The sequence below is a fragment of the Salvelinus fontinalis genome, chromosome 14, assembly GCF_029448725.1.
Source record: "Salvelinus fontinalis isolate EN_2023a chromosome 14, ASM2944872v1, whole genome shotgun sequence".
Taxonomy (NCBI): domain Eukaryota; kingdom Metazoa; phylum Chordata; class Actinopteri; order Salmoniformes; family Salmonidae; genus Salvelinus; species Salvelinus fontinalis.
Genome location: NC_074678.1, coordinates 43,816,995 through 43,833,697, shown reverse-complemented (window position 1 = coordinate 43,833,697; position 16,703 = coordinate 43,816,995). Strand labels below are relative to the sequence as shown.

General features: G+C 40.5%; 1 protein-coding gene across 1 annotated transcript; it reads right to left on the bottom strand.

The window, feature by feature from the left end:
- Window positions 1–544: 544 nt before the first annotated feature.
- Window positions 545–6,716, bottom strand: LOC129810934 (prostaglandin E2 receptor EP4 subtype-like). Its single transcript, XM_055861945.1, has 2 exons — window positions 5,645–6,716; window positions 545–5,553 (listed from the first exon to the last, which is right to left on the bottom strand). Exons 1-2 carry the CDS (start codon window positions 6,428–6,430, stop codon window positions 5,287–5,289), a joined length of 1,053 nt encoding a protein of 350 aa, XP_055717920.1. The 5' UTR covers window positions 6,431–6,716; the 3' UTR covers window positions 545–5,286.
- Window positions 6,717–16,703: the final 9,987 nt, after the last annotated feature.

Genomic DNA, 16,703 nt, shown 5'->3' with positions numbered 1-16,703 from the left:
GTCACTAATTAGTAAAGAACTCCCCTCATCTGGTTGTCTAGGTTTTAATTTAAAGGAAAAAACAAAAACCTGCAGACACTAGGCCCTCAAAGGAAGGAGTTTGACACTCCTTGGCTAGAGCTATGGACTTTCCGTCACATTTCTCTAACAAACTATTACACAAAGACTTGGGCTGCTCCCATTTGGAAAAGTAATATATGGCCTTATATATCAAAGAACGTGACATATTTGAAAATATGTATTTAAATAACGTACATTTCGCACACGCCTTACAAAATTCTGTGGTGAAAAAAGTACCTAATTGTCATACTTTAGTAAAAGTAAAGATACCTTAATAGAAAATGACTTAAGTGAAAGTCACCTGGCAAAAATACTACTTGAGTAAAAGTCTAAAAGTTTTTGTTTTTAAATATACTTAAGTATCAAAGTAAATGTAACTGCTAAAATATACTTAAGTATCAAAAGTAAAAGTATAAATAATTTCAAATTCCTTATATTAAGCAAACCAGACAGCACAATTTACTTTTTTTATTTTTATTGACGGATAGCCAGGGGCACACTCCAAAACTCAAACATAATTTACAAATGAAGCATGTGTGTTTAGTGAGTCCACCAGATCAGAGGCAGTAGGGATGACCAGGGATATTCTCTTGATAAGTGTGTGAATGGACCATTTTCCTGTCCTGCTAAGCATTCAAAATGTAACAGGTACTTTTGGGAGTCAGGGAAAATGTATGGAGTAAAAAATACATTATTTTCTTTAGGAATGTAGTAAAGTAAAAATTGGCAAAAAATATAAATAGTAAAGCAAAATACAGATACCACAACAACTACTTAAGTAGTACTTTAAAGTACACTGCTCAAAAAAATAAAGGGAACACTTAAACAACACAATGTAACTCCAAGTCAATCACACTTCTGTGAAATCAAACTGTCCACTTAGGAAGCAACACTGATTGACAATAAATTTCACATGCTGTTGTGCAAATGGAATAGACAAAAGGTGGAAATTATAGGCAATTAGCAAGACACCCCCCAAAACAGGAGTGATTCTGCAGATGGTGACCACAGACCACTTCTCAGTTCCTATGCTTCCTGGCTGATGTTTTGGTCACTTTTGAATGCTGGCGGTGCTCTCACTCTAGTGGTAGCATGAGACGGAGTCTACAACCCACACAAGTGGCTCAGGTAGTGCAGTTCATCCAGGATGGCACATCAATGCGAACTGTGGCAAAAAGGTTTGCTGTGTCTGTCAACGTAGTGTCCAGAGCATGCAGGCGCTACCACGAGACAGGCCAGTACATCAGGAGACGTGGAGGAGGCCGTAGGAGGGCAACAACCCACCAGCAGGACCGCTACCTCCGCCTTTGTGCAAGGAGGTGCACTGCCAGCGCCCTGCAAAATGACCTCCAGCAGGCCACAAATGTGCATCCTCCTCTCAGGTTAACAACTCTAACCATGGATTACAGTTTCTACTTTCAGGGTAAGGAGCCATATGACTGGCTATAAGGCGTAAAAAAGTTAATCCCTTAATTGAATGTATAAATCGGTCATTGCAAATAGTGCATTAATGGTCAAGGATTACTTATTAAACTGAATCTGATAAGCTTTTCACATAATAGTTTTTCAATTAAAAAAAAATATATATACAGTATCTCTTAATTTATGAGCCCAAACCCAACCCCTAACTGTTCTATGTGCTCTGTATCTTCTATTTGTTGCTTCCACCCACAGATGCTGGCAAGAGTGCTTCCCGGGTGTAACAAAGGGACAAGTGGGAACGGCTTACAACAATAAAATGGCTGATTTAAGAGGTAATGAGAGAAAAACATTTAATGAATAGGATGAAATTAAGTTTTTATTGTTTTGTGTTGTTTGTTCTAATGTTTTATTACCATGACTACAAGTATCACTGAAATATTGCAGGTAGTGTGACATAAGGGACATATACAGTGTCTTCAGAAAGTATTCATACCCCTTGACTTTTTCCACATTTTATCGTGTTACAAAGTGGGATTAAAATGGATTTAATTGTCATTTTTTTGTCAACGATCTACAACGTTTGTAAAAAAAAACGTGAAAAATAAACAAATATCTTGATTAGATAAGTATTGCCATATATTACTTTTTCGTATGGGCTGTTCATCTCTTTAACCTTCTCACAAAGTATACACATTTTTCGTCTGCTTTGAGGAAAACAACACAGAGTCGATGACATGGGCCCCCGCTGCTCATGAAGACTGGGCTCCCATTCTCTGTAGTCAACGTGAGTAGGACCTTCAAACATGTTAACCCTCGCAAGGCTACCAGCCCAGATGGCATCCGAAGCCGCGTTCTCTGAGCATGCGCAGACCAGCTGGCTGGAGTGTTTACGAACATTTTCAACCTCTCAATATCCCAATCTGTCATCCAACTTGCTTCTAGATGCCCACCATTGTTCCTGTACCCAAGCAAACTGAACTAAATTACTATCTGTCATCATGAAGTGCTTTGAGAGGCTAGTCAAGGACCATATCCTCGTCACTAAGCTCAGGGCCTCAGGTCTAATCTCCTCCCTGTGTGACTGACTGGCCGACCACTGTTGGTGAGGGTAGCCGCCCTGAAATGGTCTCACCACATCAACACCGGGGTGAAGAAGGCGCAACAGTGCCTCTACAACCTCAGGCGGCTGATGAGATTATGGAAGGAATTTCTACAGATGCGCCACTGAGAACATTCTGTCGGGCCACATCACTTCCTGGTCTGGCAACTGCACTGCCCTCAACCACATAGCTCTTCAGAGGGTGTTGTAGTCAGCCCAACGCATCACCGGTGGCCTGCACTCCAGGACATTTACAGCGCTCGGAGTCAAAGGAAGGCCAAGAAGATCATTAAGGATCTTAGTCACCTGAGCCATGGACTGTTTACTCGGCAACCGTCTAGCAGACGGAATCAGTACAGGTGCATCAGTGCCAAGACCCAGAGACAAAAAAAAACTGCTTCTATTACCAGGCCATCGGATTGTTGAACCGCTATCATCATGTATATCCCTGGCATAGCTCATTCTAATACTTCTACTACTGTACTTTGTATTTGGTTACACTGTTTATACATACTGCATATTTATTTATATACTGGATTCTTGACATAGCTCACTCTAATATATATATATACTGCTGTACATATCATTCTTAGTATATATTGTGTAAATTCTTCTGGTGGACAAATCTGATTTTAATGTCTATGGTACATACGTATAGATTGCATTTTGATTACTGTTACAGTGCTATTTGGGTTATTAATTTGATTCTTACCTACGTTTTTTTTTTTGCTGTACTTTTTTACAAATATTTTAATTATTTGATACTTGTTTGACATTTTACTGCATTGTTAGGAGCTAGTAACACAAGCATTTCGCTGCAACTGCTATAACATCTGCTAAACTGTGTATGTACGTGACCAATAAACTTTGATTTGATTTGTACCGGTACATTCCTTTAAAAGGAACGGGTGGAAAGTCCCTCCAGCCGCTTTCACCAATCCAATACTTTTAAATGCATGAGTGGAAGTGAACAAGTGCACACTTCTGGGTGAAGGGTAGAAAATAGGAACACAACCTAGGGGAACTAATCATCTCCCTGGGGATGAGTCCCTCTCTCTCCCATGACCTCCATGACAAAGTTCAATGCCTGTTTTTGAGAGTAACTGCAGTCGCAAGTACAGTTGCTGGACAGTGTTTAGAATTCAGTCCAAAGTTTTGAGAGAAACACTTGGACACATCCTGCTCCTCTGAGGTTGTTTACAACTCTGCAGAAGAGACATCAAAGTGTCTGATGTGAAATGTCTGTTACTTTGCGTTTGTTGCCCCTTCAGGGTATAGAGTAGATCCGGGAGATTAAACTACATCTTGTGCATTAACTGCCTTTGAGCTTGATCCATTAGCCCCTCAAGGGTCTATGGCACAGTAACCTAACGTAACAGGGACAGAATGACGCCTGACAGTGGGTTTTCACCAACAACGAATTCGTCAGGAGAAGTTCTTCCCCCTTTTCATTTTCAATGAGGGAACACAGAGAAATGTGTGGGAGATTGTGGGAAAGTGAGTGGCGAGAACGCTGCTAGCAGAGCGGTAGAAAAAGTTGAGCTCTGCTCTACTTTATGCAAGTTTCAAGAAAATAAAAGTATTGGCGTGATTCGTTGTGAAGAGGAGGCGCCACCTCTGGTCAAAACCCTATTTAAGTGAAGTCCCCACTTCCGTTTTTCAGGGGAAACAGAAGTATCCCTGAACTGGCAAAATCCGCTTTCTGCCATCACCGCTAAGGATGATGACACAGTGAATCTATCAACAAGGGTCTTGGTTAGTGCAAACAAAAACTAGATTTTTTGTGTTTTATACATATTTCCACACTATAAGGTTGGAATAATACTGTAAAATTGTGAAAATTATGTTAATGTCCTTTTAGTGTAAGAGCTGTTTGAAAAGGCTGCCTGACATTTCTGCCTGTTTGGGTGGGATGCAATTTTGGTCTGCCTGGTGACATCACCAAATAGACCAATAAGAAAGAGAGTTCGAAACCTTTCTGCCAATAGCTAGTTTTCCGTTTGAGCCTCCCCGCTCAGACCAATCCCAGAGAGTCCTAGCAAAATTCTTGCTTGAAGAACTGCTCTTTGCTAAGAAGTTATTTTTGTTAATTTTTGACCATTTTAATTAAAAACAATCACAGTAAGGTACTTAATTGTTATCCGGAAATTATTTGATATTGAGATAAAAACGGCTGCATTGGACCTTTACCCAAGTAATGAACAACCTCTCTGTGGCCACAATGGGGAAAAACAAGGGGTCATCTCAGGCCAACACTAGACAGGCTCAAAACCTGATCATTCTGTAGACCCACTCTTTGCTCATTGATATTACCAATGAACTTAAAAAGTCTGAATTGGTTAGCAGCACTAAACACACCTGGTGTTTATACAACTGATCTCTTTAACTTCACAATGTCATATTTATTGTTTGTGTAATACTTATACATGCTGTGATTGAGCCAAGCCAAATGCTTGAGCCCATAGTACTATCTATAATTGAACTGTTACATGGTTCATTTGTTTAATTAATCTACTGTTTTTTAAAGTTATATATTTAAAACAGGTGAATTGCCACCCATCATCAATTATATCGACAGAACACATTGTGAAACTGGATATCGGACAACTTGTGGGGAGTATTGGCAAGCTTTGTCCCCCTGGGTGACGTGGGCGCACTGGGCGACTGTGGCGGGCAGGTGAATTATGTTTTTTATGCAAGGCGCTTCACAGAGGTGTGAATACATGGGTGTTTGTAATGTCTCCTTGGTAGTGGAAAGTCCTTTGTGATGATTTTACTGGCAACATGGGTGCTTTGCCTTTGCGACTACTGTAAAACACTTTAGAGAATCTCTGAATCTTACGGAACAAAGTCCTTCTCAGGAGGATGTAGATCCAAGGGTCAAGGATGGCGTTGATCGAGGCGATCCGAATAGCCATCAAATCTGCATGTGAATTCTCTGCCCATGTTATCTGGTTAGAAAATACGCGTACCTACAGCAGAATAAAACGAGATGTTAGGTGTACTGCTTCCCTCTTAGGTAACCTACATGAAAGCATAATATTAAGACAAAACGTTTCTTACCACCAGCGGCGCTGAGCAACCTAAAACAACCACGGAGGTCACCATGAGCACCGTCATCATTTGCGCTTCCACACCGGAGGAAAGCGCTTTCCAGCGCGCCCGTGTGCTCCCTCTTGTAACTGGACTTTGTATTTTCCTGCGACGCATTATCAACAGAGTGCCACAAACGGCAAAGTTGAGTACTATCGTCATCAATATCAGTAAAAAACTCACACTGGCATATAAAAACGAATATGTTGCAGGCAGTGTCTTAACAGCCCTCCAGTTGATGAAGCACCACGTTTTGGAGGGCTGACAAATGCTTCCAGCCATGCCCATCACTGGGAGACAACAAAATGCAATGTTGCTGAGATAAATGCAAAACAAGCACTTGCGTGCAAAATGTTGGTCAATTCCCCATCTTTGGTAAGTGTAAGGGCAGCATATCGCGAGGTAGCGCTCAGCAGACATTGCGCATATAATACTTAGCCCAGCCACTCCGAAGAACAGCAACAAAAAGGAATGGAATTCACAAAGGTCAGTATTATCATATAACACATTTTCATTGAGGTAAGTTGCTATAGTGATTGGGCTGGCCAAACAAGTCCCAAGCAGATCCGTAACAGCCAAACCACAAACTAGGGCGAAGAACGCGGAGGATTTGCGCTCCTGCTTAGATCCAGAAAGAGCGGCTATTGCTATTATATTTCCAATGACACCAACTGCAAACATTAATACGGGTACAGCCATCGCTTCTGCTGTCTTGTCAGGCAACGTATGTGTAGAGGAATTACGTGTATCGTTCATGTTTCCAATCCAGAAGTAGGCTATCAAATGCACGCTATTTGTTCTTTTTTAGATAGCCGTTCTTTAGGCTACTTCATAAGTCCATTCAAATCCAAGCAGATACTGCGACAGATGTTTGTCTTGTAAATTCCACGTTTCATGTTTGCTGTTGTTCAATAGCCTAAATTGTCCTCAACCTCGCCAAATGTCCAGTGGATGGAAAAACATGAAAATGCTCTCTTGACTCATATACCCAGCGGGGCGTCTGTGTTGATGTCAACGTCTCATCAGCAAAACCCAGACTGTAGATGGATGGTAAGAAAGAACACTGTATCCTTTTAATGTCCCATCATAACTAACAGTTGTCACTTGACTCGCCAAAAACCTGCGTAATCTCCGGTGCCCCCCTGGGTCAGTATTAACTAAGTTCTCGAGAAAAACCTTTAGGCTTCCCCTCAACCAGCCATCATGAGCTTGTTGATTTTTTTTCTCACAAATTATGTGATTTATTTGTGATTTCATTTATCTCATAAATAATTTATTGAAAGGAGTTGTTCTCTTGGTTTTATCCATTCAAATGTCGCAACTTCCAAATTGTGTAAATACCTTGAAGTTAAATGAATAATTAACTATGCAAAAAAACTAAAAAACTAAAAACTAAGCTTTGTCATGGTAGCTACCCAGTAACATGAACACAGTTTATACAACGCCCGAGTCTCAGCTGTGCACCTCAACCAAAGATGACTGTAAATGGTAGTGAAGTGACATCTATGATGGAAGGAGACAACGTGAACGATGCCAGTGCACTTAGTGCTGTCTCTCTCCCATGCCACTTCTCCATTATTGGATGACTAATTATGTGTTTAGATGGGGCCCCATGACCAAGGGTGAATGTCTCAAACACTTGTTAAAAGACAGAATACAACACCTCTGAGAGGGATGACTTCACTGGCACATAACTAACTCTTATATACAGTTTATATCAGCAATACACGAAAGTGGCAGGCCTAGCCATAGCACTCAAGTTGGCCTTTTGTATACTGCTCACTCAAGTATTAAAAAGCTGGGTACCACACTGTGGGTCAAATCGTGTTATCCTACACACCTGATCTAAGCACCCAGTGGAATTCATAAACAGCCCAAACATTTTCAAATTCACCTCAGAACACTTTCTCCTTTAACTGGAAAAAAAGACTTGTATGACAGAAACATAATGTGATGAATGTTTAAGCTGTGACTCTCATTAAAATATGATTTTCTCCTAAAATACCCAGCTAACACATAACGTTCTGAGAACCATCAGTTTCTTAGAGTTTGGTGAAAGTGTGGTTGTTCTATAGTTGTCTATAGTTTGCATACAACCTTCTCACAACTTTCTAGGAATTGTGCAGGTTAGTTTCTTGGCTTTAGAACAAACATTCTTATTTTCTTGGCATCAAATCCAATTTTATTTGTCACGTGCCGGATACAACAGGTGTAGGTAGACCTTACCGTGAAATGCTTACTTACTAGCCTATAAGCAACAATGCAGAGTTGTTTTTTTAAGTAAGAAAATATTTGCACAAAAATACAAAATTTGATATTTTTAAGTAACACAATATCGAGGCTATACCGGTAATTGAGGTAATATGTACACTTCCTGTAACGGCTGTCCTCGCTGACAGAAGAAGAGGACCAAAACGCAGAGTGGTTAGTGTTCATTATTTAATGAAAATAGACTGAACACTTCAAAATACAAAACAACAAACGTGACAAAACCGCAAACAGTCCCGTGTGGCACGAACACTGACACGAGATACAACCACCCACCAAAACCACGTGAATCACCGGCTGCCTAAGTATGATTCTCAATCAGGGACAACGATTGACAGCTGTCTCTGATTGAGAATCATACCCGGCCGAACACAAACATCCCAACATAGAACAAACACCTCGACAACCCACCCCAACTCACGCCCTGATCAACTAAAATCATACAAGAGAAAGGAAAAACAGGTCAGGAACGTGACACTTCCGTTCAAAAGTTTGGTGTCACTTAGAAATTTACTTGTTTTTGAAAGAAAAGCAAATTTTTTATCCATTAAAATAACATCAAATTGATCAGAAATACAGTGTAGACATTGTTAATGTTGTAAATTACTATTGTAGCTGGAAACAGCTGATTTTTTATGGAATATCTACATAGGTGTATAGAGGCCCATTATCAGCAACCATCACTCCTGTGTTCCAATGGCACGTTGTATTAGCTAATCCAAGTTTATCATTTTAAAAGGCTAATCAATCATTAGAAAACCCTTTTGAAATTATATTAGCACAGCTGAAAACTGTTGTGCTAATTAAAGAAGCAATAAAACTGACCATCTTTAGACTAGTTGAGTATCTGGAGCATCAGTATTTGTGGGATCGATTACAGGCTCAAAATGGCCAGAAACAAATCATTTTCTTCTGAAAATTCTGAGAATTTTCTTCTGTGCCTTTTGTACCTAGACTTGGTATTTCATTACTTTAACAGAGTGTTTCCTAAAAGTTCAAACATGGTGACAATTAATTTACATTTTGGTAATGTTCTATGAACATTCTCCAACTGGTTTGACATTGGGAATGTTCTCAAATAGTTCAGAGAACGTTAGTTAACAAACAATGTTCTTCTTTGGGAATTTCAGTCCTTCAGCATAACGTTTCCTACAGGTTTCCTAATGGTTCTATTTAAAGTCATGTTCTCAAATAGTTCAGAGAACAATATAATTTTTTTTTATAAAAACCACAAGAAAACTTTAGTAACGTTCAGAGAACTTTCTAAGGATGTTATTAAAAAACATACATTCTGTCCTCAGGACGTTAAAATCCCAGTGCAGTCAAAAACATGATTTCCCTGTATTTTATATATATTGCCACACTATGATGTTGGAATAATACTGTGACATTGTGAAAATTATGATAATGCCCTTTTAGTGTGAGAGCTGTTTGAAAAGACCGCCTGAAATTTCAGCCTGTTTTGATGGGATGGAGTTTGGCCTTCCATGGTGACATCACAATGCAGTAAATGAGTTAATAGACCAATAAGAAAGAGTTCCTAACCTCTCTGCCAATAACAGATCATTTTCAGTTTTACCGTCCCCACTCAAACAACAGTCTCAGCTAAATTATTGCTTGAGAAATTGCTAAGAAGCTATTTTTGAACATTTTAATTGAAAGCAATTACAGTAAGATCCTTAATTGTTACCCAGAAAAGGCTGCATTGAACCTTTAAGAAAAGTGTACATAAAAAAACACAAAACTTTAGTAACGTTCAGAGACCATTTTAAGAATGTTATTTAAAACATATACAGTGCCTTCAGAAAGTATTCACACCCCTTGACTTTTTCGATTTAATATTGTGTTACAGCCTATATTTAAAATAGATAAAATTGAGATTGTGTGTCATGTCCAGTCAATAAGTATTCAACCCCTTTGTTATGGCAAGCCTAAATAAGTTCAGCTATCACGGTCGTCATAATGAGGAGACCAAGGCGCAGCGTGGTAAGCGAACATAACTCTTTAATAAAAGAGAGAACACTGAACAGAACTAAACAAAACAACAAAACGAACCGTGAAGCAATATGGCTAGTGCAAAACAGGCAACTAAACATTGAATAACAACCCACAAAATACCCAAGGAATATGGCTACCTAAATATGGTCCCCAATCAGAGACAACGATAAACAGCTGCCTCTGATTGAGAACCAATCTAGGCAACCATAGACATACAAACACCTAGACTAGACAAACCCCTAGACATACAAACACCCCTAGACAATATAAAAACTAAACAAACCACCCTTGTCACACCCTGACCTAACCAAAAAATAAAGAAAACAAAGATAACTAAGATCAGGGTGTGACATCAGCAGTAAAAATGTGCTTAAAAAGTCACATAATAAGTTGCATGGACTCACTCTGTGTGTAATAATAGTGTTTAACATGATTTTTGAATGACTACCTCATCTCTGTACGCCACACATACAATGACTGTATCTGTAAGATCCCTCAGTCGAGCAGTGAATTTCAAACACAGATTCAACCACAAAGACCAGGGAGATTTTCCAATGCTTCGCAAAGAAGGGCACCTATTGGTAGATGGGTAAAAATATAAAAAGCAGACACTGAGTATCCCTTAGAGCATGGTGAAGTTATTAATTACACTTTGGATGGTGTAAAAATACACCCAGTCACTACAAAGATACAGGCGTCATTCCTAACTCAGTTGCTGGAGAGGAAGAAAACCACTCAGGTATTTCACTGAGGCCAATGGTGACTTTAAACAGTTGCACAGTTTAATGGCTGTGACCAACAATATTGCAGTTACTCTGCAATACTAACCTAAATGACAGAGTGAAAAGAAGAAAGCCTGTACAGAATGACAATATTCCATAACATGCATCCTGTTTGCAATAAGGCACTAAAGTAAAACTGCTAAAATGTGGCAAAGAAATTAACTTTACGTCCTGAATACAATCAATCAATCAAATGTATTTATAAAGCCATTTTTACATCAGCAGATGTCGCAAAGTGCTATACAGAAACCCAGTCTAAAACCTAGAGAGGAACCAGGCTCTGAGGGGTGGCCAGTCCTCTTCTGGCTGTGCCAGGTGGAGATTATAAGAGTACATGGCCATTTAAGGCCAGATTGTTCATCAAGATGTTCAAATGTTCAGAGATAACCAGCAGGGTCAAATAATAATCACAGTGGTTGTAGAAGGTGCAACAGGTCAGTACCTCAGGAGTAAATGTCAGTTGGCTTTTCATAGCCGAACACTCAGAGGTTGAGACAGCAGGTGCGGTAGAAAGAGAGAGTCGAAAACAGCAGGTCCGGGACAAGGTCCGGGCACGTCTGGTAAACAGGTCAGGGTTCTCTAGCCGCAGGCAGAACAGTTGAAACTGGAGCAGCAGCATGACCGGGTGGTCTAGGGACAGCCAGGAGTCATCAGGCCAGGTCCTTAGATCTTCAGGGAGGTGAGGGAGCGAGGGAGAAAGACAGAATTAGAGGGGCCAAACTTAAATTCACACAGGACACCAGATAAGACAGGAGAATTACACCAGATATAACAGACTGACCCTAGCCCCCTGGCAGATAGACTATTGCAGCATAGATATTGGAGACTGAGGCAGGGGTGGGTCGCGGGACACTGTGACCCCATCCAACGATACCCCCGGACAGGGCCAACCAGGCAGGATATAACCCCACCCATTTTACCAAAGCACAGCCCCCACACCACTAGAGGGATATCAACAGACCACCAACTTACTACCCTGAGACAAGGCTGAATATAGATCTCCTCCACCGCACAAGCCCGAGGGGGCACAAAACTGGACAGGAAAATCTGTGACTCAGCCCACTCAAGTGATGCACCCCTCCTAGGGACGGCATGGAGGAGGACTAGTACAGTGACTCAGCCCGCATAATAGGGTCAGAGGCAGAGAATCCCAGTGGAGAGAGGGGAGCCGGCCAGGCAGACAGCAACGGCAGTTTGTTGTTCCAGTGCCTTGCCGTTCACCTTTGCACCCCTGAGCAGGACTACACTCGATCATAGGACCTACTGAAGAGATGAGTCTTCAGTAAAGACTTAAAGGTTGAGACCGAGTCTGCATTTCTCACAAGGATAGGCAGACCATTCAATAAAAATGGAGCACTATAGGAGAAAGCCCTGCCTCCAGCTGTTTGCTATAGAAATTCTAAAGAATAATAAGGAGGCCTGCATCTTGTGACCATAGCGTACGTGTAGGTATGTACGGCAAGACCAAATCGGAGAGACAGGTAGGAGCAAGCCCATGTAATGCTTTGTAGGTTAGCAGTAAAACCTTGAAATCAGCCCTAACCTTAACAGGAAGCCAATGTAGGGAGGCTAGCACTGGAGTAATATGATAACATTTTTTGGTTCTAGTCAGGATTCTAGCAGCCGTATTTAGCACTAACTGAAGTTTATTTAGTGCTTTATCCGGGCAGCCGGAAAGTAGAGCATTGTAGTAGTTTAATCTAGAAGTGATAAAAGCATGGATTAGCCTTTCTGCATAATTTTTGGACAAAAAGTTTTAGATTTTTGCAATGTTACGAAGATGGAATAAAGCTGTCCTTTAAATATTCTTGATATGTTCGTCAAAAGAGAGATCAGGGTCCAGAATAACGCAGAGGTCCTTCACAGTTTTATTTGAGACGACTGTACAACCATCAAGATTAATTGTCAGATTCAACAGAAGATCTCTTTGTTTCTTGGGACCTAGAACAAGCATCTCTGTTTTGTCCGAGTTTAAAAGTGAAACATTTGCTGCCATCCACTTCCTTATGTCTGAAACACAGGCTTCCAGGGTAGGCAATTTTGGGGCTTCACCATGTTTCATCGAAATGTACAGCTGTGTGTCTTCCGCATAGCAGTGAAAGTGTACATTTTATTTCCGAATGACATCACCAAGAGGTAGAATATATAGTGAAAACAATAGTGGTCCTAAAATGAAACCTTGAGGAACGCTGAAATGTACAATTGATTTGTCAGAGGACAAACCATCCACAGAAACAAACTGATATCTTTCCGACAGATAAGTTCGAAACCAGGTAAGAACTTGTCCGTGTAGACCAATTAGGGTTTCTAATCTCTCCAAAAGAATGTGGTGATCAATGGTGTCAAATCAGCACAAAGGTCTAGGAGCACAATGACAAATGCAGAACCTTGGTCTGACGCCATTAAAAGGTAATTTACCACCTTCACAAATGCAATCTCAGTGCTATGTTGGGGTTTAAAACCAGACTGAAGCATTTCATATACATTATTTGTCTTCAGGAAGGCAGAGAGAGGAATGGGAGATTCGATATAGGCCGATAGTTTAAAAAATAATCCCGGTCGATATTTGGCTTTTTCAAGAGAGGCTTTATTTGGTACACATCCGGTGGATAGGGAGCCATTTATTTTGTTCAACATAGGAGGACCAACCACAGGAAGTAGCTCTTTCAGTAATATAGTTGGAATATGGTCCAGTATGCAGCTTGACGGTTTAGAGGCCATGATTATTTTCATGAATGTGTCAAGAGATACAGGATTTTAAAAACTTGAGCGTCTCCATTGATCCTAGGTCCAGGCAGTTCTGTGTAGACTCAGGATAACTGGGCTTTGGAGAAATACGCAGATTCAAAGTGGAGTGTGTAATTTGCATTCTAATGTTCATGATCTTTTCATTAAAGAAGTTAATGAATTTACCACTGCTGAAGTGTTCTTATTCACCTCAATTAGGTTGGAAAAATAAGATGATTGAGCAGCAGTGAGGGCTCTTCGATATTGCACGTTGTTGTCTTTCAAAGATAGTCGGAAGACTTCCAGTTTGGTGGAGCACCATTTCCGGTCCAATTTTCTGGAAGCTTGCTTCAGGGCTCGGGTATTTTCTGTATACCAGGGAGCAAATTTCTTGTGACAAATGTTTTTGGTTTTTAGGGGTGTGACTGCATCTAGGGTATTACACAAGGTTAAATTAAGATCCTCAGTTAGGTGATTAACAGATTTTTGTACTCCAACATCCTTGGGTAGATGGAGGAAGTCTGGAAGGGCATCTAGGAATCTTTGGGTTGTCCGAGAATTTATAGCATGGCTTTTGATGATCCTGGGTTGGGGTCTGAGCAGATTATTTGTTGTGATTGCAAATGTAATAACATGGTGGTCCGATAGTCCAGGATTATGAGGAAAAACATTTAGATCCACAATATTTATTCCACGGGACAAAACTAGATCCAAGGTATGAGTGTGGCAATGAGTAGGTCCGGAGACATGTTGGACTAAAGCCACTGAGTCGATGATGGCTCCGAAAGCCTTTTGGAGTGGGTTTGTAGACTTTTCCATGTGAGTCACCAAAAATGTGTATATTATCTGCCATGACTACAAGGTCCGATAGGAATCCAGGGAACTCTGTGAGGAACAAAAAAAAGTGATTGAGTAGGCTGCATAGATTTCATGACTAGAAGCTCAAAAGACGAAAACGCTGTCTTTTTTTGTTGTTGGTAAATTGACATTTGCTATCATAAATGTTCGCAACACCTCTGCCTTTGCAGGATGCGCGGGGGATATGGTCACTAGTTTATCCAGGAGGAGAGGACTCATTTAACACACTAAATATAACAAGCATGAGACATTTTTCAGTCAGGCCAATCACATCAAGATTATGATCAGTGATTAGTTAATTGACTATGACTGCCTTAGAAGTGAGAGATCTAACATTAAGTAACCCTATTTTGAGATGTGAGACATCACAATCTCCTTCAATAATGACAGGAATGGAGGAGGTCTTTATTCCAGTGAGATTGCTAAGGCGAACACCTCCATGTTTTGTTTTGCTCAACCTAGATCGAGGCACAGACATGGTCTCAATGGTTATACCTGAGCTGACTATGCTGACTGTGCTAGTGGCAGACTCCACTAAGCTGGGAGGCTGGCTAACAGCTTGCTGCCTGGCCTGCACTCTGTCGCATTGTGGAGCAAGAGAAGTTAGAGCTCTGTCTATGTTCATAGATAAGATGAGACCCCCCCTGCAGCGAGGATGGAGTCCATCACTCCTCAGCAGGCCAGGCTTGGTCCTGTTTGTGGGTGAGTCCCAGAAAGAGGGCCAATTATCTACAAATTCTGTCTTTTGGGAGGGGCAGAAGACAGTTTTCAAAGTGTTATGTTTGGGACAAATCCAACACATCACTGAGTACCACTTCATATTTTTGAGAATAGTGGTGGCTGCATCATGTTATGGATACTGTATGCTTATCATTTGCAAGACTTGCACTTTTGTTTTATAAAAATAAATGAAATAGAGCTAAGCACAGGCAGAATCATAGAGAAAAATCTGTTTCAGTCTGCTTCCCAACAAACAGTAGGAGACAAATTTAATAACCTAAAACACAAGGCCAAATATACACTGGGGTAGCTTACGAAGACAACATTGAATCTTCTTGAGTGGCCTAGTTACATTTTTGACTTAGGGTGCGTTCGGAAAAATCACTGGCTATCTACTCAGATTTAAGAGTACCCTTGTCTGAGTGTGCCAGAGCGCAGAATAACTGCTGAATTTACAAATGCTCAACACCCGTTGAATATGGCCGGTGTCAGTAAACGTCTGCATATAAGCGTAATTAAATTGTTGCCAGCAGCACAGCTACAGTCACCAACACTCTGGATAACATGAAAACAGCCTAGCCAGCTCCGCTATGGTGAGTAAAATGGTCAGAGTGAGGTGTTCTCTCATTTGTTACTGGAAGTAGCTAGCCAACATTAGCCAATTAGCTTGGGTGCTTGACTGACGTTGTGAGGTCAGAACGCTCAGATCAACCCTAGTCCTCGGCCAGAGCGTCCAGTGTGCGCTCTGAACGCTCCAAGAGCGAAACGCTCTGAATATACTAATGTACAATCTGACAACACTCTGAATTTACGAACGACCTGAACGAACTCTGAGCACTCTCTAGGACTCCGGATAGAATTTACGAACACGCCCTTAAATCGGCTTAAAAATCTATGGCAAGACTTGAAAATGGCTGTCTCGCAATGATCAACAACCAACTTGACAGAGCTTGAAGAATTGTTTAAAGAATAATATGCAAAAATTTTACAAAATATTTCTGTATTTAATTTCAATAAATATGCAACATTTTCTAAAAAACATGTTTTCACTTTGTGTTTATGGGGTAATGTGCGTAGATGGGTGAGAAAAAATCAATTTAATCAATTTTGAATTCAGGCTGTAACACAAAAAAATGGAAATAAGTCAAGGGATATGAATACTTTCTGAAGACATTGTACATTCCATTCTCATCATCAACAAAACTCTCTCTATCCTGTATCATGTTAAGTGTGTACAGGTGTTGGCTGCACCGACTAATTGGCCACACCCAATCTTAATGAGTGCTTGTTTCCTTTGAAATGGGGTTTGTTTGAATAGACTAAAATTAACAGTTTTGTTTTTGTAAAAGAACTAGCTAGCTAGCTCCATGCTGGTGGTGCCGTGGACTAATTCCATGCCGAGAGAACAGAACATTATTGGTTCGATTCTCATTGACGCTGTGTCACACGCAAAAAATGTATATGCTTGGAGTTCAGGAAAGTTAACCCAAAATAAGATAGCAGTTTAATTAAAAGTCTTATTGAAAAATTCAGTGAAGTTTTAAAGGAAGTTATTCAAAAACCAATAACCTTTCATTTCTGTTCTCAGAGGATAAATAAAACCTCCCAGGAAAACTTTCAAAGAACCAGAGTAAAATGTTCTCAGAACCTCCCTGCAACCTAAAAATAAACGTTCC